Genomic DNA, 21,496 nt, shown 5'->3' on the forward strand with positions numbered 1-21,496 from the left:
AGCCGGCCGGCGAGCGGGGGGGCGGGCGCCGGGCGGCGGGCGGGCGGGGGAAGAGGCGTGTCGGGGACGCCGGAGGTGTAGCCGGTGCCGGCCGCTCCGCCCGCGGTGGCTGAAGCGGAGGGAAGATCCAGGTCCACGCCTCCCACAGCCGCCTCGGCCCCGACGCCTGCCTCACCGTCGCCCCGCGGTTAGAGGGAGGAGCCGGCACCCGGATGGGCTCGAGCATCTCCCGCACGCCGCTCGGTGGCCGCAGCCCAGGCAGGTGAGGACGGGCCGGGGGCTGCGGGCCGGGGGAGCCGGGGGAGCCGGGGCGGCGGACGCGGACGCGGTGGCCCGGGGCTCCCCGCCGCCTCTGGGTGTTGGCTTTGTCTCTGCTCGGCCGACCCCGGGCACGTGCTCTTGCGGGGGGCTCGGGCGGGAGCGGATGACAGGAGGAGGAGCAGGGAGGACGGACGGCCCCGCTCCCGGCTCCCTTGCACTCTGGATTCCTCATCCCCCGTCCCCGCGGCGCTTCCTCTTGTCATGCCTTGGGGTTTGCGAGCCCCAGGCATCGCCGCTGAGCTGGAGGGGAGCCCGCCCGGTGGCCGCTTCCTTCCCTCCCTCCCTCCTTCCCCGGTCTCCATCGCTCTGCCGGCCTTTGCTTCCCACACCCACTTTCCAGGAACAAAAAGCGCCGAGCCTGCGAGCTGCCTTCGCACGCTGACAGAGGCGAGGTTGCAGGTCAGTGCCGCGCCCGCCCGCCCGCCCCTCTTCAGGAGACGGCCTTGCTGGCGTCCGTCCTCCCGCCGGGGTAGTGTGCAAGCGAGCGAGCGTGCGAGCGACCTTTGGATCTCATCCTCCAGGCCCCGAGCAACTTCCTGAGAGTTGCCGTTCTTGGACTTTTGTGGGGATAGCTGTCTTGCTTCGGCGTCCTAGGAGGCTGAGGTGTGGAAATAGGAAGCATGGCTGACTCCGGCGTTAGCCAGCGTCCTAGCCTACCCCGGGCCAGGGTTTTGTTTCGCTATTAACAGTTTTTACAAACCGAGATGTGTGGTTTTAGGTATGATGATAGCTGCTATTAGTGGGTAAGTGCCAAATACTTTGCACATACATTTCCATCCCGTCTTTCCAGACTCCCATGAAGGTTATTCGATGATTCGATTTTTCAGCTGGAAAATGGAAAAGTTAGTGAGGTCAGGTAACTTGACCTAGTAACATTTTCGCTACGGGTAAGCCTTTGAAGGTTTGCTAGAGAGTAGAGCTGAACCCGGCATCTGCATTCTGTTGTCCTGCCATTATCCTTGTTATTCCTGTTTCTCCTTTAAGGTTTTCACGGCTTAAAATTTACATTTATCCAGCTAAGAAAGCGCATAGTGTGCTCTTTCGTATCTGACAAATGACAGCCATCATCTCTGCGCAACTTCTCTATGTGATGTAGAATTAGATAATTCAGAACCTCAAATAGTCTTTCTTGCAGTACAGGTTATTAAAAAAAAACATGTTCTAAAGCTGATGAAAAGAAGGGTCAAGATTGTACAGTCAAAGCTTGCTATTTAAGTTTTAAATCAAGGTGACTGCTGTAGTACGGGTATAAATTGAACATTATGAAGGTATTATGAGAGCATAAAATTGAGCAATTTATAGGATATTGAATCTAATGCTAGACACATGAGCAGTTCATGCACTATTTCTGAAAACTTGAACTGTTTGATAATTTAAAAAAAATAGAACCTTGAGCTCTCCTAGAAACAGATTAAGAGGTGTTTATGGAACACAAAGGCTGGGAAAACTTAAGCTCTGTGTTTGGGGTTGGTGGATGCTTGAGAATAGTCTGGACTATTCTTTGAAGTCTTCCAGTTGTTTATCCCAAGGAGAATAGGAATGTCCTCTGAAATAGCAGAGAATTCCAGGCACAAGAGCTGACTCAGCAAAAAGATGTATACCTTTTGAAGATGGAGGGGAATCAATGCCAAAGTAGAATGGAATTTAGAACAGGCTTGGTTTATATCATCATCATCATCATCATCATCATTTCTCCTAGCTCACCTTTCCTAGCCTGAAGAAGCCAACATTTAGCACTTTTTGTGTAGCAGCTTCTTCCTAGTGTGCTGGAGTTTAGCTACCATGTATAACAATGTTTCCACTGGAAAACATTTTGGGTATATCAGAAAACCGGTTATGTATTTGTGTTCTAGTTGAACAGCCGTTACTGGAGCTTCAGTTTCCTTTGCTTCTTTTTTATTCTTGAGTGGAAATTTACTACTTCATGGCTAGACTTTAGTGGAACCTATTGGAATGATAGCGTGAAGGATTTTTATAAAGGAGATCTAAATGCTGTGCTGTTTAAAGGACTGGCTCTAGCCAGTATGAGAGAAAGGACTGTTTGTCCAGGGTAGTAGGTAGCCTGGAGCAGCACAGTAAGACTGGAGTGCTGTCACAAGGCCACCACAAGCAGCAGCAGAAGACCTGAGCTGGCATCCTTTGCCAAAAGGTACATTATAAACTTAGCTGCCTATATTTGTTTGTTTGTCAGTTAAAGTCAGAAACTTCTTATTTATATGGATAGTTAGCCAATTATACAAACAGCTAATGTTCACTGAACCCTTGCAGTAGTCTAGTCGTGGCACATGCGTTCTCATTTATCTTCAGAATTTGTAGGAGATTTATAACCCCGTCTCATCTGGTGGCCAGAGCTGGGCAAAACATAAGAACAGCTGAGCCAGTTTAGGGGAGGGGGTGGTGGAGGCAAAGTTGAAGTTTGTTTTGCTAGAGTAGAGCCATTCTCAAAGTGAGACTCCAAGCAATGTCAGCATCATCACCCTGGAGTTTTAGCATGGTGGAGCACTGGTCTCAACCCTAAACTTTCCTGATTAATAGTTGAGTCCACCAAGTGGCTCTCATAGATGTAAAAGTGTCCTAGTTGCTGCTCGGTGTGTGTGGGGACTAGGAAATGGAAAACATTTCAAATTTCTAAGCCAGTGTTAAGTCATTTTTATTTTTTGCACTCATCTCAAACCCAGCTGCTTGTCTGTTGATTAAAATGCAAATTCTCTACTTAAGAATCCCTGCTCAAAACTTTTTTGTGGTAGGCCAATAACATGTTTATTATTATTCAGTATGTGTGAGACACTATGCTACCTCAGCCTTCATAGTTACAGGATGTTGGTATACTCTGTCTGTCTGTCTGTCTGTCTGTCTGTCTGTCTCTCTCTCTCTCTCACACATACACACACACACACACACACACACACACACACACACTGGGGGAGGGGTGAGATTCAGAAATGCTAGGGTAAGTTGTTAGTTGTTTAGTAACAGATTGGTATAGTTGACTCCAAGCACATACCCTTTCTGCTACTAAAATATTTGGAGATGTTTAAATGGAAACAAGATAAAAAAAGCACACAGAGTCCCCAAGGTTGTATTCCATTTAGTAACAACAATGCTGAGCTGAAATTGTCTATAACTGTGAAGTTATAGAAGCTTGTGGGTTTTTTCCTTATTATCAAACACGTATTAATATTAAATAGTTCATAAAGAATAAAAACAAAGAGCTTTTAAAATATATAACTTCTTTCAGTTTAGTCTCAAATAATTTTAACTTTTGTAACAATTTCATAAAGTCAAGGCTTAATGAATAAAAGCAAACTGATTGTACATTTCATAGGAACTCATCAGCTAAACTGGAATCAGACCTCTAGAAATAAGAATTTTGGGTTGTGCTTTGCAAATCTATATAGCATATTGATCAATAGTTTTTAAACATTACTTGATTAAGCAGGCATATATATATATATATATATATATATATATATATGCCTATCAGTCACCAAAATGAAGTATTTGATACATGGCTTCATCTTGGTAGATAACTAATTTAATATCACCAGTCTTCAAAATACATGTAAACGGCTCTGTAAGGAATAGTTTGAGATTACGTCATTAGCATATGATGATAAGTAGATTTTCATGGAGGGTTTTTATTGGGAGTGTCATTGAATCATGCAGTTTATTGCTGAGCACATTGTATTAGGAGGCTGTATCATTTGTGCTAGATTTGCTAAATAGTTTAGAACTATCAGTTTGAGAACTTCTGTTAAATGAAGTCTTGTTTTTCCTCTACTAATTAATGTAGAATAGTTGTGTTCACTAAAAAAAGAAACCTGTTTTTAACTGAACTTTTATAGTTGCTGTAATGCTGTCTCAGATTGATGTTCAATTTTCAGTTATTATCTTGCCTATATTACATTTTATCTGTCCCTGTCTACTCTTTCAGATACTTCTGGATCTAGGATTTAACTTTTAACAAAATTTTATGTTAAAATTTGAGTTATTTTCTCAAATATCAGGTACTTTTTAGGTTTGAATTGAGTGTAATCTTTGTGTTACGTTGTATCATCTCGTCCATATGCTTTGATGTCTTTTACTAGAATATAATCTTCATTACTTAATTTTATGGAGGAAATATATTTTCATTTTGATTGCCTATGTCAGATTATTGGTGCTGATCTTCTACTATCATTTAAAGCTATTTTTTTATGTGTTTTTGAAGTGCGCGCTTCAAATGAATTGTTTGCATTGTGTTTTAGGTAAAAGGATTGCTGTTTCAACTCAGGGAAGCAATATCCTCGTTGTCTTTGCATTTAAACTGCAGCAGCAGCTTGGAGATGAACAGTGCAGCCGTGATATCTGAGAACAAAGGGGCATTTGCCAGCTAAATGTCAGCACATCTCATGTGATTGTTTAAAGCCCGGCAGCAGCCCTCCGAGTCAGCCAGCACAGCGACAATGCTTCCTTCCCACACTGGCTGCTTGAAGAAGTTTTAATACAGATTCTTGACATTTCATGTATATCTAATAAAACAAAAATGAGTGAAGCCCCCAGATTCTTTGTTGGGCCTGAAGATGCAGAAATCAACCCTGGAAATTACCGTCGTTTCTTCCACCATGCAGATGAAGAGGAGGAGGAGGAGGATGAGTCTGTGAGTTGTTTCTTTTGTGCCACATGAGGACAGTACAGAGCTTTCAGTTAACGCAAACGGATGCGATGATTTTAAATAGAGACTACTTTTTAATGTGCAGATTTGTTAAAAAGTCCTAAATCCAAAAAGTACTCGTGATACTGAGTAGACAGGCAATTAAAAAGTGTAATAAGCTGGACGTTGGTGGGGTACGCCTTTAATCCCAGAACTCAGGAGGCAGAGGCAGGCAGATCTCTGTGAGTTCGAGACTAGCCTGGTCTACAAGAGCTAGTGCCAGGACAGCCTCTAAAGCCACAAGAAACCCTGTCTCGGAAAAAAAAAAAAACCAAAAAAAAAAAAAAAGTGTAATAAATGTAGCTAGAAGTAAGATGCCGAAGTAGGTTAATGACAGTTCAGTGTTGTAAGATATCAAGAAATTCCTTGCATAAGTTTATGAAGTTCAAAAAGGCTGCCTGGAAGGCCTGCAGTTGTGTGTGTGGTGAGATGGTGTGTCTGGATGGCATATACCTGTTGTGCCTTAGAGGGGGGCACATCTGTTACACTCATTTCCTTGTCGCGTTAGTCTGCCGTGCTTCTTATTCATCATTGCTCTTGTTCGCAGGCAGAGACTATTTTATTTTGGGAACTGATTTAAAATACAGACATAAAATGTGGTGATTTTCTTAAATTTCAAATTAAAAATAGAACCTTACTTTAAAAGGAAAACCTGTCACAATTGGTAAAAGTAGTGAGATGAGGCTGCAGTAGCCATTGGACACTTAGTCTCTGTGGCAGAAGAGTGGTGTTGTTCACAGAGAAGTCACTGGGGTGTACCTTGGAGGGCTAGCTGGAAGGCACACTCTTGCATATTTTTTCATTGCCTCCCATTTCTGTTGCGTTGTTCTTCTGGCTAAGCAACCGTGGGCTAAACCTTCAGAAATCATGAGCTGAGTAAACCCACCTTTATTGTGTTTTGTCCCTTCCTTTGTCATAGCAGTGAGAAATAACTAGTAGTGGGGACCTGTGAAATCTCCTTTAGGAAGATTATAATTAACCATTTCAAAATTTTTGATGAGGAATAAAATGAATAGGGAACCCTTAAGGTAGACATCAGGGAAAGTGGCTACAGTACCCCCCAAGACAGTTATTGTGTTTATAATCAAATCCAATACTCATTTGAATTCCAATCTTCATGTTAGAAGAGGCAATGTGGAATTATTTTTTTCTAGATGTAAAAACAACAATTAAACACCCCAGTTTTTCTTGCTACATTAAAGAGGAAGTTTAGTGAACCCCCTTTGAGCAGCTTTATATAGTGTTACATGAAATACATAAAGTCAGGGAAGAGCCAAGAACTAGGTACAGCTTTGTATGGTTGATAGACCTCTAACCAAAAATGAATATTGAGGAATTTTGTGAACTCGTGAGGTACTCAGTATGTTACTGTTTATATGATATGCATATTCAAGTTTGAATGTTGATTTAGTAAAAACAAAAAATACAAAGAATAACAAAGCCATTAAGTAGGAATGTCAAGCCTTGACTACTGGAGTGTCAACGGTCATTGGCATGTCCTCTCTTAAAGCAGTGAGCCTTTGTCTTAAAGTTCCAAAAGCTGTCTGTGACCAGCTGCTGTTCCAGCTCAGTCTACAAGAAGACTGACTCCTGTGTAGCTTTGCAGTTGGAAGTGCATTTGATTCTAGATAGGCAAATTCTTTATCTGACTCTTATTGGGCCTTTTAATTGGAGTAGATAGATTTTCACTCTCATTTGCTTTTTTCTGCCTGAAGATAGTTAGGAAACTGTATAACTGATAGGATTATGTCAGCTCTATCAGTTTCTGTGGCTCATCTGCTTCTGAGAGGAAATTAAGTTAGTGGTATTTTAGAATGCCTATGAAGTCATCCTATGGTGTTTTGTTTGTTTGTTTCTGTTTTAGCCACCAGAAAGGCAAATTGTGGTTGGAATATGTTCCATGGCAAAGAAGTCCAAATCCAAACCCATGAAGGAAATTCTGGAACGGATCTCCTTGTTTAAATACATCACAGTAGTAGTTTTTGAAGAGGAAGTTATTTTGAACGAACCCGTGGAAAACTGGCCTTTATGTGATTGTCTTATTTCTTTCCATTCTAAAGGTATTAGATGGGGCCTTTTATCTCTCTGACTGTAAGAATAATACATATTAATCGTAGAATATTGAATAATGATAACTCATAGATAAGGGAAGTTAATGTTTCTATATATTTCTAATCTTTTTCTTTGTGTGGTTTATAAAATTTTTTGTCATAGTTACATGTAACTTTACATTTAGCTCTTTGTAGATTTTATCAAGTTTCCTCATTCCACATTTTTCATGGTTTGTATTGTATAAATGTATAATATAGTTAACTAATAACCAAACATTTGGATGACTCAGTCTTCAATATTAAAATAAGGTTGTGATCAGCTCCTTCACACATCTGTGGATAAATTCTTGAATTATTGGATATTTTAAGCCCTATATTTCTACCACATAGACAGCAACGTGTCATTTTTATATAAACATGCATACCATACTTGTTAAGAACTTTCAATTAAAACTTAAAGTCTTCTTTGCCATTTTTAATTGAATGGCAGTATCAGTTAGGTTTAAGTATTACATTATAGTAAAATCCAGCAATCAGAATTATTGCTAAGTCTATTTCTGAAAAATTTTTAAATTTTGTGAATTACTTGATTTTCCCATTAATAAGTATGTAAGGTTTAGAGTTTGTTCTATATTAATCATTAACTGTTATCAAAAAATAGCTTTGAACTTTGTTGAGTTTTTTTGTATAGTGATAATGGAAATTGGTGTTCATTTTCAGTAAGCCCAGCCCCAGTCTTGCTTGGCTGAGGCTTTTTCTTTCAGAAAGCTTTAAATTTCTTTCTGTGAGTGTAGTGTGGTCTTCTCTTATCATCACATTGCTCTTTCTATGAAAGCTATTAGCTCCTAAAGCAGCTCCCCGTCATGTCTAAGACATATTCTATATGTTTTTATTCCTTGCTAAGAGAGACTTTTCTGGTTGACACAAACCAAAGCAGGGAACTGATGGCTGGTGTTTTCCACTTGCTTACTTCTGGAGGGAAGCTTGCAGTCATGACGTGGAGACATTTGCATGTGCAGAATTCTGATATGTTATGGAACTGTTAAGATCTGTAATTTGAATACAGCTGCTGATTAATGTATTATTTAAAAAAAACTAAGGGTAATATAGGAGTAGGTTTTCTTTAACTGAGCATAGCTTTTTGATTTGAATTTTAGTGCCTTTTAATACTTAACCTTTCTAAGATTTCTTGTAGTGTATCGAAAATGTAATGTCCTCACAAGCAGTTAATGCTCATAGTTAAATCATACAATGTCCTGCTGACTACTGATTTTTATCCTCCATAGCCATCAGAATAATGAAAGGTATCATTCTTTGGGACATATGCCAAATCTTCTAAGTACCTTATATACATTAGAAATGTTTTAATTTTATAAGAATAATATTGGTTAGATGGGTCTCATGTTCATTTACAGCTGGACTTGAGTTTAGAGATAGGTGGGTTTGCTCAACTTTACATAGCTAGACAGAGCCAGGATCTGAATACTGATTTTTGCTCTCATTTGCTAGGATACATTGGAAAATCTTAGTGGAAATAAAGCAAGTAAAATAAAATCTCTGAAATTTTTTATCTTTTTTTCAAGTCTATTCTAACCATAGCCACATGTAACTCATTTGTACTACTATTAATCATTACTAGTCTAGGAATCTTAGCTGATTAATTTCTGTATCCTAATGGTGAGCCAGCAGCAGCATGTTTCCATGCGTGGGTTATGCTTTGTGCATTTTATTGTGCATATACACATTCTGCTTTTGCTTCTATTTTTAAAGGTACTGTCAGCGAGTTCGTCATTTACAGACATCAAAATATCAAATAAAAGGGAGTTGTATATTGAGGATATTTTTTAAAATTCAAATAATATGAAACATGTTATTTATTCATATAGTTCCCTTTATATATGAAATAATCTTACCTTCTATAAGGTGTCCTTAAATAGTCATATACAGGATAACATGTCATAACCAGGGACTTGGTTTGCCATATCAATGATAATAACTAAGAAAATATTATTTTAATAGTATAAGCTAAATAAAAAACTATATATATACTTATTTTGTATCTTTTATGGAAGGCAGTTATATACATACTGAAATTGTTTTTTTAGGGGAGATGACATAATTCAAGTTGATAAATTTATAGATGTCAGCTGTTCTTGAAATTGTAAAGAATATGATAATAATATGTGTTCTTAGGATTTCCACTGGACAAAGCAGTTGCCTATGCAAAACTCAGGAATCCATTTGTAATCAATGACTTGAATATGCAGTATCTCATACAAGATAGGTGAGTGGTGAAGTCGCTGAATTAAGGGGAAGAGAAATCAACACTTACTCAGTAGTTAGTGTGTACTGACACAGCATCAGATGTTTCCACACACCTTAATGCACTGCGTCCTTAAAGTAATACTCGCATATAGGTATTTATTAGCAAGCTTTACAGATGAGGAACCCTGAGCATTGAGGAAATCGGTTCACTCCCACAAAGTCATGGGTAGTCTCCCATGTAGTGGGATAGGGAATTGGACCACATTTGCTTGATCCCTAAAAGCCTACTAACCCATCAGGATTACAGCTTCCTGTCGTATGACTGATTATTACTGTAGAATTCATTCACTGTAATAATCATCACAATCATCATAAGTGATGATTTTCATGGTGAAGTGTACACATTAGGAAAATTCTGTAGTGTATGCTAGCCTTCATTGAGCATAGACTTTTTAGTTGAAATGATGAAAGGGTCTATATTTGTCTGCTTCATTTAATTAGTGTTTTGTCTTGGTAGCGACATATCATTCTATTTTTCATTATCATTCTACTTTCTTTGGTGTTATAACATGAGATTACTTATATTACTTACATGGAAATACATGTATACTAATTTTGTATGAAGATAGAATCACCTTCTAGCATACTGTGAATAATTTCCAATAGATTAAATATTATTATGAGGTTTTTAGTGGTTAGGCTGTATTCTGTCCTCGTGATATATTTATTAGTCTTGACTATTTCTCTTCATGTATGTACTTTATTGTGTTAAAGTATAGTTTTTTGATATGTAACAAAAGTTACCTTATATGCATTTTGGTGACCATTTTGTTAGGAACACTGATATTTGAAATATTTAGAAAAACAGAGAAAGTTGATATGTGTACCTCTTATGGTAGTAAAGAGTAATAATTTGCTTGTGTGGGAAGATAATATATTGTGAAAGAGAGAGCCAAACAATAAGGATGTTTCTCTGTTTCTTTAGAAGAGACGTTTATAGCATTCTTCAAGCTGAAGGCATCTTGCTTCCTCGATATGCAATTCTGAACCGTGATCCAAATAACCCAAAAGGTCAGAGAACTCAACAGGCTTCCTTTTGGTTCTTGATGTACCTTTTGCCACTTCCCTAAAATAAGTAGAAAGAATTTAAGAATTCATAGTAACCCATTTAGTAGTTTTTCTTAACGGATAGAACAAATGAGCACTGTATCTGATTAACTTGTGACATTGTGGGCTGTGGTGGCAGTGCACACCTGTATTACCAGGACTCAGAGAGTTGGAGCAGGCTGATAGGGAACTCAAGGTCAGAGTCCGCAGGGAGTTAGTTGTAGGCCAGACTGGGCTTCATACTGTGAGATCCTGTCTCACAAGCTAACTGGCTGACCAGTAGTATAGGAGTTATCTTCATGGCTTTCCTGTGTATGGTTGTGGCTTGTGATTTGAGGGCTAACCATTCAGCACTGGGTAATCATTTAGGAAGCTCATGCTAGGGGCCTACTGATCCGTCCTCTCTCAGCAGTCGTCAGTTGTCTGTAGTTCTTGTCTCAGGGTAGGCTGTGTTCCCAGGGGTACTGAGGGTTGAACCCAGGGCCTTGCACACAGTAGTCAGGCTATTCCGTTGATGCTGTTGCTATGCTCCCGCCCAGCTTCAACGACTGTGTCTGCTGAAGTTAGCATAGTTTTACTAGACGCTTGAAAGTAAATTTTATTTTTGCTCTCATAAAGAAGTTATCAAAGTAAATATAACGATTTGTGACTTTCTTGCTATTACACTCTGCATATAGAATGCAATCTGATCGAAGGAGAAGATCATGTAGAAGTAAATGGGGAAATTTTCCAAAAGCCATTTGTAGAAAAGCCAGTTAGTGCAGAAGACCACAATGTTTACATTTATTATCCAACATCTGCCGGTGGTGGAAGTCAGAGACTTTTCAGAAAGGTAAGCCTCTGTAACCTTGTGTGAGTAATCTTTGCTCTTCCATACGCTTTATTAAAACTTTTGTTAAAAGTCATCAAGCTCTTAATAAACTAAGGTCAAATATTGCACTGTCATCATCCAGAGGAAAATTCAGGAAACTGAGATAATGCTGCTGAAGTGTTCTGTTACTTTTCTGACACTGATAAAACTCCATGAGGACAAACGGATTATAGAAGGAAGGGACAGTTTATTTGAACTTGTGGCTCCAGAGAGATAAGATTCCATTGTGGCTGGGGAAGCCTGACCACAAGCTGCAGGCATGGTAGCCCCAGGAGCAGAGAGCTGAGAGCTCAGTCCTTAAGAGCAAGCATGAAATAGAGAGAGTTAGCCGGAAATGGAATGAAGTGCTTTCCTCTCAAAGCCTACCTTGAGGGAGGCGTGTCCTCCAGCAAGGCCGTACCGCTTAATCCTCCCAAACAGTGACACCAATGGGCAGCAAGTGTTTGTGGGGGACATGTTCCATTCAGTCACCACAGACAGCATAGTTACATAATGTTGTCGACAAAATGCCTGTCCTTAGAACACAAAGAAAGTTACCTGATGTTTCCTCAGTCTCCCATGTGCATTTCTGTCAGACCAGAAACTGACTTAAAGATAAACCTGTGTTGGAAAAATTATATGGAAAAAAACGCCAGTTTATAAAAAAGTAATATTGGTAATTTTTATACATGTAAGTGTACGCTTAGTTGTTCCCACAATAAAATAAATGCAAATCAGTTTTGAAGTATTATGATATCATATTAACCTTTTGTAGTAAAAATGATTTCCTTTTCAATTGGGTAGTTGGGAAATAAACCTAATCCAAAATGTGTTAGCCTGAATGCCGTTTCTTAGTAATATAATTTAGTAATGTATCAAAATTAAAAGATGCACTCATAAGTAGTCTTGGGGCTAGAAAGATGGCTCGGTAGTTAGAGCACTTGCTGTTCTTGCCGAGGACCCAGGTAAGTTCCCAGAACTCTTGTGGCAGCTCACAACCATCTGCAGCTGCAGTTCTGGCGGATTTGATGCCCTCCTCTGGCCTCCAGGAGCACTGTGCTGCGTGCATTCGGTGCACCCACATACGTGCAGGCAAAGCACTGATACGTATGAGGTAAAAATAAATCTTAGGCAGAATACAAGATGCCATCTAAATATCCATTATAGTGGCAAATATTGAAGAGTAAAAATACCAGGTACAGACAAGACTAGGAAATTTAGGTCAGCTAGACTTATATTGTGAGACTCCGGTAATGTGGTTTCTAAAAGGTTTTGGTAGTATCTGTGTAAGTGCAGATATGAATGAACATGAACCATCTAGCAATTTCTTAGAATCATTACTATATATATGGCATAGTTGCATTTTAAGAATGTTAAAGCAGCAGTACTGTGTAACGCAAGAAGCTTGGCAAACAACCTAGACACATATGTATAAAGTAAACGCCTATGTTGTCTACATAGGAGAAGCTAGGTAGCAAAAGTAAAGACTCAATTCTTTCATCCCCTCCCTCCCTCCCTCTCTCCCTCCCCCCCTCCCTTCCCCTGTCCTGTGTGTGTACCATATCTGTGTGGCACGGAGACCAGAAGAATGCATCAGATTCCCTGGATCTGGAGTTAGAGGTGGTTGTGAGCTGCCTGATATGAGTGCTGGGAGCTTGGATCCTCTGGAAGAGCAGCCAATGCTCTTACACATGGAGGCTTTCTCTTCAGCCCCAGACACATAATTTGTTCATTATATTTTATTCTCTTTATGTTATATTTAAATAACAAAATACACCAGAGAATGTATGCTGCCAAATATAAAGTGTTATTAAATCCTCCTGAATTGGGTATTTAATTATTAAGAATGTCTACATTACATAGTACATACAGGTTCTATTTTAGATATATTATGAAATGAGGACACTATCTTGACTTTTATGTTGATGGACATCTTCTCTCTCTAGATTGGCAGCAGAAGTAGCGTATATTCTCCAGAAAGCAATGTGCGAAAAACGGGATCATACATATATGAAGAGTTTATGCCTACGGATGGTACTGATGTTAAGGTAGGATTGATTGGATTTTAATTTTGTATTTAGGATGGGGCTGACTAAGGCATGGTGGGTGACAGCACAGATGCTCCTTGTCTAATATTGAGTCCTGCCCTGGTAAACACAGTGTTAACTTCAAAGCTCGGTGTTAGCTGGGTGTGGTAGTGTGTCCCTCAGTCACAGCACTCAGATGGGAGACAGGAACGTCTTGAGTTTGAGGCAGCCCTTGGCTCCATACTCAAGTCCATGCTAGAAGATCTAATTGTGAGAATCTTTTTTCAGAAAAAAATGATTGACTGTAAGTTGAAAATACATTTAATAATTTCATAAACATTGCAGCACGGTGCGTTGCATGCAGAACATCATTAGTTTTCGCTTGGAATTGCACAGCTGGAAAAAAGCTGCATTTAACTGCTGCTGTCCAGTGTCAGGATAGAGTATAACACGATATTGTCACTGAACCAGAAAGAAACTCAAAGGACAGTTTCAACTGGAAGTAAATCACCATTGCATGTCAAATAAAAAATTCACAAGTTCAGTATCATAAGACCGTATAAATCATAGAGGCCATATGAGTTTCAGTTTATATTTTGAGCTTACCAGTTTTTTAGAGAAGGTTAATTATTTAGGTTCTATTTCTTTTTCTTTATTTTTAGTGTTACTGTTATTGGTATTAGGGATGGAACCTAGGCCCTTATATGAGGTAGGCAAGCGTTCTAGCAGTAAGCTCTCATTAGTCCAGATTTCTTATTCAGTTTTGTATGGTGGACATCACTGACAATTGGAAGCCCATGAACTCCTTTTAAGGAATAGTGTTCTTAAATGCTTAAAATAAAACATACAGTATTACAAAGATGGCAGATTTCAGTGAAACGTACAAAAATGTTTAGGTAAAGCTTTACATGTGATTCTTTCCAGGCTGATGAGTAACACGGTATTGGGTTGAACATTCTAGTAGCTACCAGTTTCATAGCAGTGATTAATTAATGGCAGCAATGTTTGGTTCTGAGACAACCATATGGTGATATAAAGATACCATTGCACTTGGTAACCAGTGAAGCTTACGTTTTCCCAGCCAGCCTTTTTCTGACCAGGCTATTCTTCCTAAACTTATAAATCTGGTCTTGAACCTGCCCTTTGAATTTTGCTGGTAAATTCGTATTGGCCTCAGAATGACATCCGAGTTTATAAGACGGCCATATGAGCTGTTTCCTAACCTTTCTTTTGACAAATGCCATTTCTTAATGCCGAACCATCTCTCCAGTCCCCAACAAATAAATGGCATTTCTTATTTTTTTTTATCATTTTTTTATTTGAATTACAAACAAGATTGATTTACATGACAATCCCAGTTCCCTTCTCCCTCCCTTCCTCCCCTACCACCACCCCACTAAAACCCTACCTATTGCACACCCTTTCTTCTATTGTTCACCTGACCCAACCTTTCTGCTCCCTCATGACCTCTGCTTCCTTCCTCTTCTTCCTTTTTCATTCTCGTAGCTCCCTCCCCCCTCTTCCCATGCTCTCAATTTGCTCAGGGGATGGTGACCCTTTCCCCTTCTCCAAGGGACAATGTTTGTCTCTTTTAGGGTCCTCCTTGTTTACGAGTTTTTCTGGCAGTGTGGGTTTAGGCTGGTAATCCTTTGCTCTATGTCTAAAATCCACATAAGAGTGAGTACATATCATGTTTGTCTTTTTGTGATTGGGTTACCTCACTCAGAATGGTTTCTTCTAGTTTCATCTATTTTCCTGCAAATTTCAAAATTCCATCCCCCGCCACCCCATTCTTCGGTAGAGTGTCATCTAGGCTGCTTCCAGTATCTGGCTATTACATATAGTGCTGCTATGAACATGGTTGAACATATGTCCTTGTTGTATGAATGTGCTTCTTTTGGGTATATGCCTAGGAGTGGAATTGCTGGATCTTGTGGTAAACTCATTCCCATTTTCTTGAGGAGTCACAATACTGATTTCCAAAGTTGCCAGTCCCACCAGCAGTGGAGGAGTGTTCCTCTTTCTCCGCATCCTCTCCAGCATAAACTGTCATCGGTGTTTTTGATTTTAGCCATTCTGACAGGAGTAAAATGATATCTCAGAGTTGTTTTGATTTGCATTTCCCTGATGGCTAAGGATGTTGAACACTTTCTTATGTGTCTTTCAGCCATTTTAGATTCCTCTATTGAGAATTCTCTATTTAGTTCTGTACCCCATTTTTTAATTGGATTGTTTGGTGTTTTGGAGATTAGCTTCTTGAGTTCTTTGTATATTTTGGAGATCAACCCTCTGTCAGATGTGGGGTTGGTGAATATCTTTCCCAGTCTGTGGGCTGATAAATGGCATTTCTTAACTGCTGAACCATCCATCTCTCCAGTCCCCAACAAATAAATGTCGTTTCTTGTAGTACATATAGTCAAACTCCTTTCCCTTCCCAGAATTCCTTGTTCTGCTCCATTCCTCTGCCCTTTCTATTATTTAGAGTAGTCCCCCCACCCTTTAAACAGTCTAGTCGTCTATTTAAGAGTTGGCATCTTTCTGTTATTAGACAGAGGTAATCTTCGGAACATAATGATCAGTTAGTAGTTTGGTAAAGAGAATAAAGCCTCCATGGGCAGTGGTGGCACACGCCTTTAATCCCAGCACTCGGGAGGCAGAGGCAGGCGGATCTCTGTGAGTTGAAGGCCAGCCTGGTCTCCAGAGCGAGTGCCAGGATAGACTCCAAAGCCACAGGGAAACCCTGTCTCAAAAAAAATGCAGAGAGAGAGAGAGAGAAAGAGAGAGAGAGAATAAAGCCTTGTACTGTGTGAGAAATTATATGTAACCCTTTCAAATATATTGAAAATCTTGGCATATAGAATAGAAAGGTGTGTCTTTTAATAGTTTGGAGTCTGAACTATTTTAAATAGATATTTTTCTTTGAATTTATTATTTACCAGTTAACATGTTTAACCAGCAGTATATACTATGTATATTTAAATTTTCTGGAAGGTTTATACTGTGGGTCCAGACTATGCTCATGCCGAAGCTCGAAAATCTCCAGCCCTCGATGGCAAGGTGGAACGAGACAGTGAAGGGAAGGAAGTCAGGTATCCTGTCATCCTCAATGCCCGGGAGAAGCTGATTGCATGGAAAGTCTGCCTTGCTTTCAAGGTAAGAGGGTATGAAAATTAAGTTTTCTTTTTGAGCACTAGACATTAGACAAGAGAGAAGTAAGCTGAGAATGTAATTGTGTATATGAGCTCGTGTATGTGTATGTATGTAGGTGTTTCTGTGGGGTTGACATCGTTTTCCTGTATTACTCATATATTCTTTCCTTATTATAGAAAAGTCATAAACCTTATTCATTTAGTCAAAAATTAAAGTTATAGAATAATACCACTAAGTAGCACTTAGTGGTAGTGCATGTTTTTTAAATTGGTGGTAAGTACTTATTACTTTCATAAAATTGATTAAAAATACTATTTGAATAAAGTCTGTCATTGTTTATCACTAGCTCTCAATCCTTTGGCCTAATACATAGTAAAACGTGTTGAGAACAATATAAATACCTTTTAAAAGAAGATTTCTGCTTTTTGTGCCTGACTTTCCCTCTTCTATACTATCCTTTTTTAAATCTAATTATTAATATAGAGTAAAAATTTAAGTGAAAGTAGTATAACCTACATTTAATAAAGGATGCATGTAATATTTTTAAACAAGACCTATCCCAGATGCTTAATATAAGCAAATCATATTACTGGTTATTAATAAAAAGAACCACTTATAGGTAGTAATTTGAAGTCTTTTATGTGAAGACTGTTAATCTCTAAATAAACCATAATGAGTTCTTATAAATTGTTTTATTGTCTTTGGATTCCAAACACTAATACTGTTCTATGTCTTCATGATAAGGGAGTAATCACATGGGATATATAATGTTTGTCCTGAGTACTCAAGGTTATGATTGTTTGTAACCTTCATTTCTCCTTATATAACAAACCTTTATACAATATATTCTTGGGTATTTAAAATGTATAATGTTTTTAAAAGACTAGAATACTGAATCATAATAATTCCAATGAAGCCCTAAAATTTTTAACTTGTTTCAAAATAGCAAACAGTTTGTGGCTTTGATTTGTTGCGTGCCAATGGACAATCCTACGTCTGTGATGTCAATGGCTTCAGTTTTGTGAAAAATTCCATGAAGTATTATGATGACTGTGCAAAAATCCTGGGGTAAGTATTTACCTTTCTCCTGTTTACCTTTGCGTCGTTTGTAAGCCATGGAAGATTGTTAGATCACCCTAGAGTAATACTCAGTGTTTATAAGATAGCCCCCAAGCTGTGCCAGATTCTGAGGTGTGCTTTCAGTAATGAGGACAACTTAATGGATAAAATGTTGCTAACGATTTCACATCATACTTTGATATAACATGGGGCTATTAGATACAACATTCCTCCTTTTTTCCTATGTGATTGTTTTTGAAATGCTTCTTTAACTTAATATAAGTAGGTATAAAATAAACATTCATGAAATAAGATACCCAAGTAATACAGAAAAATTTGAAATTTAGTGTTCTTTTCCATGACTTCTTTCTATGTGTGTCTTACTTGCTCTTCTAATAAGATTATCAAGCTGGGCATTGGTGGCACACGGCTTTAATCCCAGCACTCAGGAAGCAGAGGCAGGCGGATCTCTGTGAGTTGAAGGCCAGCCTGCTCTCCAGAGAGAGTGCCAGGATAGACTCCAAAGCTACACAGAGAAACCCTGTCTCAAAAAAAATAAATAAATAAATGGAAAAGAAAATATTTGTAGAAATACTATTTTTATATCTCACTTCAAAGAGAAATTGAAGGCAAGGTGTCATACTACATTTCAGTATGAATGTATGTTAACTTAGAAGAAAGGAAAAATATATTATGTGTATTATGTAAGAGGAAAGAAAGAGAGAAAAGAGAAAAAAAATAGAAAAAGAAATGAGAAAGGGGAGAGTTGGTGTGTCCTGTGTGTGTGTGGCTACGTTTCTATAAGAGTGCTTGTTTGTGTGTGGGCAGAGAGCAAGCTTAGATGTCATTCTCTGGGAAAATCTACTTTTTTTTTTTTTTTTAAACTGGGCTGTGTTGTTTTTTACTGTGTGATCCAAACTCAAGTTCTCATACTTTACCAACTGGGAAATCCCCCCCCAATCAATTATTAAAACATGTTTCCAATATAGTAATAGCTTGTTAGAAATTGTCATAGTTATAATAAGTTTGCCAGAGATACGTTCCTGGAAAAATAATCTATGCACAAGACTCTCGATTCCCTGCTCAGACCCTCACACACATAAAGAAAAATAGCTTAATAGTTGTTTAACAGGCAGTTAATAAATGTTAAAAAAAATACATCTAAATAGAAATGTAATTAAAGCAACACTCATTTTATTTTCGAACTATAAAAGTTAATCACAAATATGTTTCATTTTATTAGCATGTTCAATTTAGGAATGCATCTCTAAGATTTCATAAGGATTTTATTTGGGGGAATTTTTTATGTAACATAACCCTTAGGTAGTTTGACTTTAATTCTTATGGTTCTCTATCATGGCATAGTTAAATACCAATTCTGTCTTTGCGTTAACTAAGTTTTAATGATATTCTTTTGGTCTTAAAGCAATATCGTAATGCGGGAGCTTGCACCACAGTTTCACATTCCCTGGTCAATACCCTTAGAGGCTGAGGATATTCCCATTGTACCAACTACGTCTGGAACTATGTAAGTTTAATTTGTCCTTTCCATCCAGAAATTCCTTGGGATTTCCACATTAGTCTGTCTTATTACAGTAAAAAATAAATTTGTAAGTGATTACTAGTTTATTATATGTATTTTCATATGATTCAGTTTGAAGATGGGGGAGTAGGCACATTTTTACAAGGGTATACTAAACTAAAACTCACAATGTTACATTAAAATCCTGCCACATGCTTGAGCAAGCACAGAGCCAAACAATAAAACCTATAACCATGTTTGGGCGGCACTAAGTGCATAACTAAGGTTTCTAGGGTCATGCGGCTTTGTCTTTGTCTAGTTACATCTTTGGGTAAATCAGTCAGATTGATATTGCCAATGTGTTTGATAGCCTTTGCTAGGGAAAACCACTCAGTTTAATGTCAGGTGATCTGACTGAATGCTTCATGGTCACAAGGTCAGAGACTCACTCATCCTAACATGTTAAATATTCTGAAAAGTCCTAATTGGGAGGAAACTGTACTTAACTATGTTTAAAGGCAGCACTTTCAGATTTATTCAACATAGGATATTTTGGGACTATTAATATCTTTCAGGGATGTGTCCAGTGGTTTGCAGTTTGAAAACTGAAATGATAGCTCTTCACTCTGGCACACCGCTAAACACTATTCTAAGTCGAAACTTAATTAATTTTTTTCTTAGATGACAAGATATAATAAAAATATAAATAAGGCAGCCATCATGTAACAGTTGATTTTGCTTTGATTTAATGGAGTCTCTGCTGGTAACAGTCTGATACCATGTAGCAGATGTCTAATAAAGTTCAGGCCCCAAGTAATCATCATCATCAGTAAAGAAGGAGAAATACTGTGGATCCGAATGTCATTCCTCTCGGGCTTCTTAATTTCTTGTAGGACCTGGTTTTTCAACAGTAAGACAAAAGAAACCCTTTATGTTAGAGACATGCAAACCGGTATTTTTTGTCATTTTAGGATGGAACTTCGATGTGTCATAGCTGTAATACGACATGGAGACCGAACACCAAAACAAAAGATGAAAATGGAAGTGAGGCATCAAAAGTATGTCTTAGGAAGAGTAGCGTAGTACTCACGTGTGATTTCAGATTTCTGTTAGCAGTACGCACTTGTGATTGATGCCTCAGACAGAACAGTTTTACCTACTACTTTTGATCCTCAAAATGGTCAAACCTCTGAATGCATACAAACTCATTTAAAGTAATTGTGTGTGTTACTGCCTAAAATTTTTTGTGGGTGTATCCATAGCTATCAATCTAACTTGCCTTTCATGTATCATCATAAATATATTCTACTTATTCTTAGTTTATTATTTTCTTGCTTTGTACTATGAGAAATATCAACATCTCAGCATTCTAGAAACAATTGGTAGAAAGTGTTTGATTTGCATATTATAAAATATGGAAACCTGAGCCATTAAATGTGTATTGACACATTATGCACTGACAACAGAAAATATTTTGTATGTAATTGTATGCTGCATCCATCCTGAGCAAACTTTTGAAAGTAACATAGTGAGTATTAGTTGGCTGTGTATTAGGCATTTGTTATGTTTTACTGGTTGAAAGAGGAGCAGATGCCAAGTGTAGAGGGCAGCACTAGTTCATGTACTTGTGTTTCAGAGATAGAGGCAGGAGATCGATCATTTGAGCCAAGGAGTTAGATGCCATTGTCAAGGAGAAAAGGCAGAGGAACCCAAAGGTTAAGTGAAAGAGGAAGCACAGTACTTTCCCGCATAGACTTTAACCCTCCACCCCATGTCTGTTTTAGTAGGTTCACTCTCTGGTGAGGGCTTTTGTTTGCTCTTCTGCTTTTTCAGTAGCCCTTGAACTCGTGATCCTCCAGGTTCAGCCTGTTGAATGCTGTGATTATAGGTGTGCATAACCATGCCCAGTTTCACAGCAATAATATAATTACTGCTAATGACTAACTGTCTTCTATTCTTTTATAAGGTTTTTTGATCTTTTTGAGAAGTGTGATGGCTATAAGTCAGGGAAGTTAAAACTCAAGAAGCCAAAACAATTACAGGCAAGTTTTGTTGTTGTATTTTTGCTTTCATGTATGTTGAATTTAAATTCTTTATGGTAGAATTACATAAAAATTCAAACTTTATATTAACATACGTAGGAAGTCCTGGATATTGCACGGCAGCTTCTTATGGAGTTGGGACAAAACAATGACTCTGAAATTGAAGAAAATAAGTCAAAACTTGAACAACTTAAGACTGTGTTAGAAATGTGAGTACCTCTTTGGCACTCTTTCTTACAATACAATTCTCCTGTTTGGTTTATGGGATTATCATTTGTCCTAGTCAGGGTTACACTGCTGCAACAAAACACCATGACCGAAAGAAGCTTGGGGAGGAAAGGGTTTATTTGGCTTACAGATCCCAAAATCAGAGTTTATTAAGAGAGGCCAAGCCCAGAACTCCAACCAG

General features: G+C 38.4%; 1 protein-coding gene across 14 annotated transcripts in view; it reads left to right on the plus strand.

The window, feature by feature from the left end:
• Nucleotides 1-50: 50 nt before the first annotated feature.
• The window catches only part of Ppip5k2 (diphosphoinositol pentakisphosphate kinase 2), a 58,843-nt gene continuing 37,397 nt past the window's right edge, over nt 51-21,496 (plus strand). For 4 of the 14 annotated variants that reach the window (XM_027397714.2, XM_027397715.2, XM_027397718.2 and 1 more), the window contains exons 1-13: nt 52-262; nt 4,569-4,960; nt 6,879-7,074; nt 9,259-9,349; nt 10,316-10,401; nt 11,115-11,269; nt 13,234-13,335; nt 16,306-16,467; nt 17,411-17,532; nt 18,950-19,051; nt 20,017-20,103; nt 21,012-21,087; nt 21,187-21,296. In XM_027397714.2, the coding sequence (XP_027253515.1) occupies nt 4,847-4,960; nt 6,879-7,074; nt 9,259-9,349; nt 10,316-10,401; nt 11,115-11,269; nt 13,234-13,335; nt 16,306-16,467; nt 17,411-17,532; nt 18,950-19,051; nt 20,017-20,103; nt 21,012-21,087; nt 21,187-21,296 (1,403 nt within the window). In that variant the 5' untranslated portion in view covers nt 52-262; nt 4,569-4,846. Of the gene's footprint in view, nt 263-701; nt 721-4,568; nt 4,961-6,878; nt 7,075-9,258; nt 9,350-10,315; nt 10,402-11,114; nt 11,270-13,233; nt 13,336-16,305; nt 16,468-17,410; nt 17,533-18,949; nt 19,052-20,016; nt 20,104-21,011; nt 21,088-21,186; nt 21,297-21,496 lie in introns of those variants that run through there. The other 10 variants (XM_027397711.2, XM_027397716.2, XM_027397713.2 and 7 more) reach the window with 5 other exon arrangements.

The sequence above is a fragment of the Cricetulus griseus genome, chromosome 2 (assembly GCF_003668045.3).
Source record: "Cricetulus griseus strain 17A/GY chromosome 2, alternate assembly CriGri-PICRH-1.0, whole genome shotgun sequence".
NCBI lineage: Eukaryota > Metazoa > Chordata > Mammalia > Rodentia > Cricetidae > Cricetulus > Cricetulus griseus.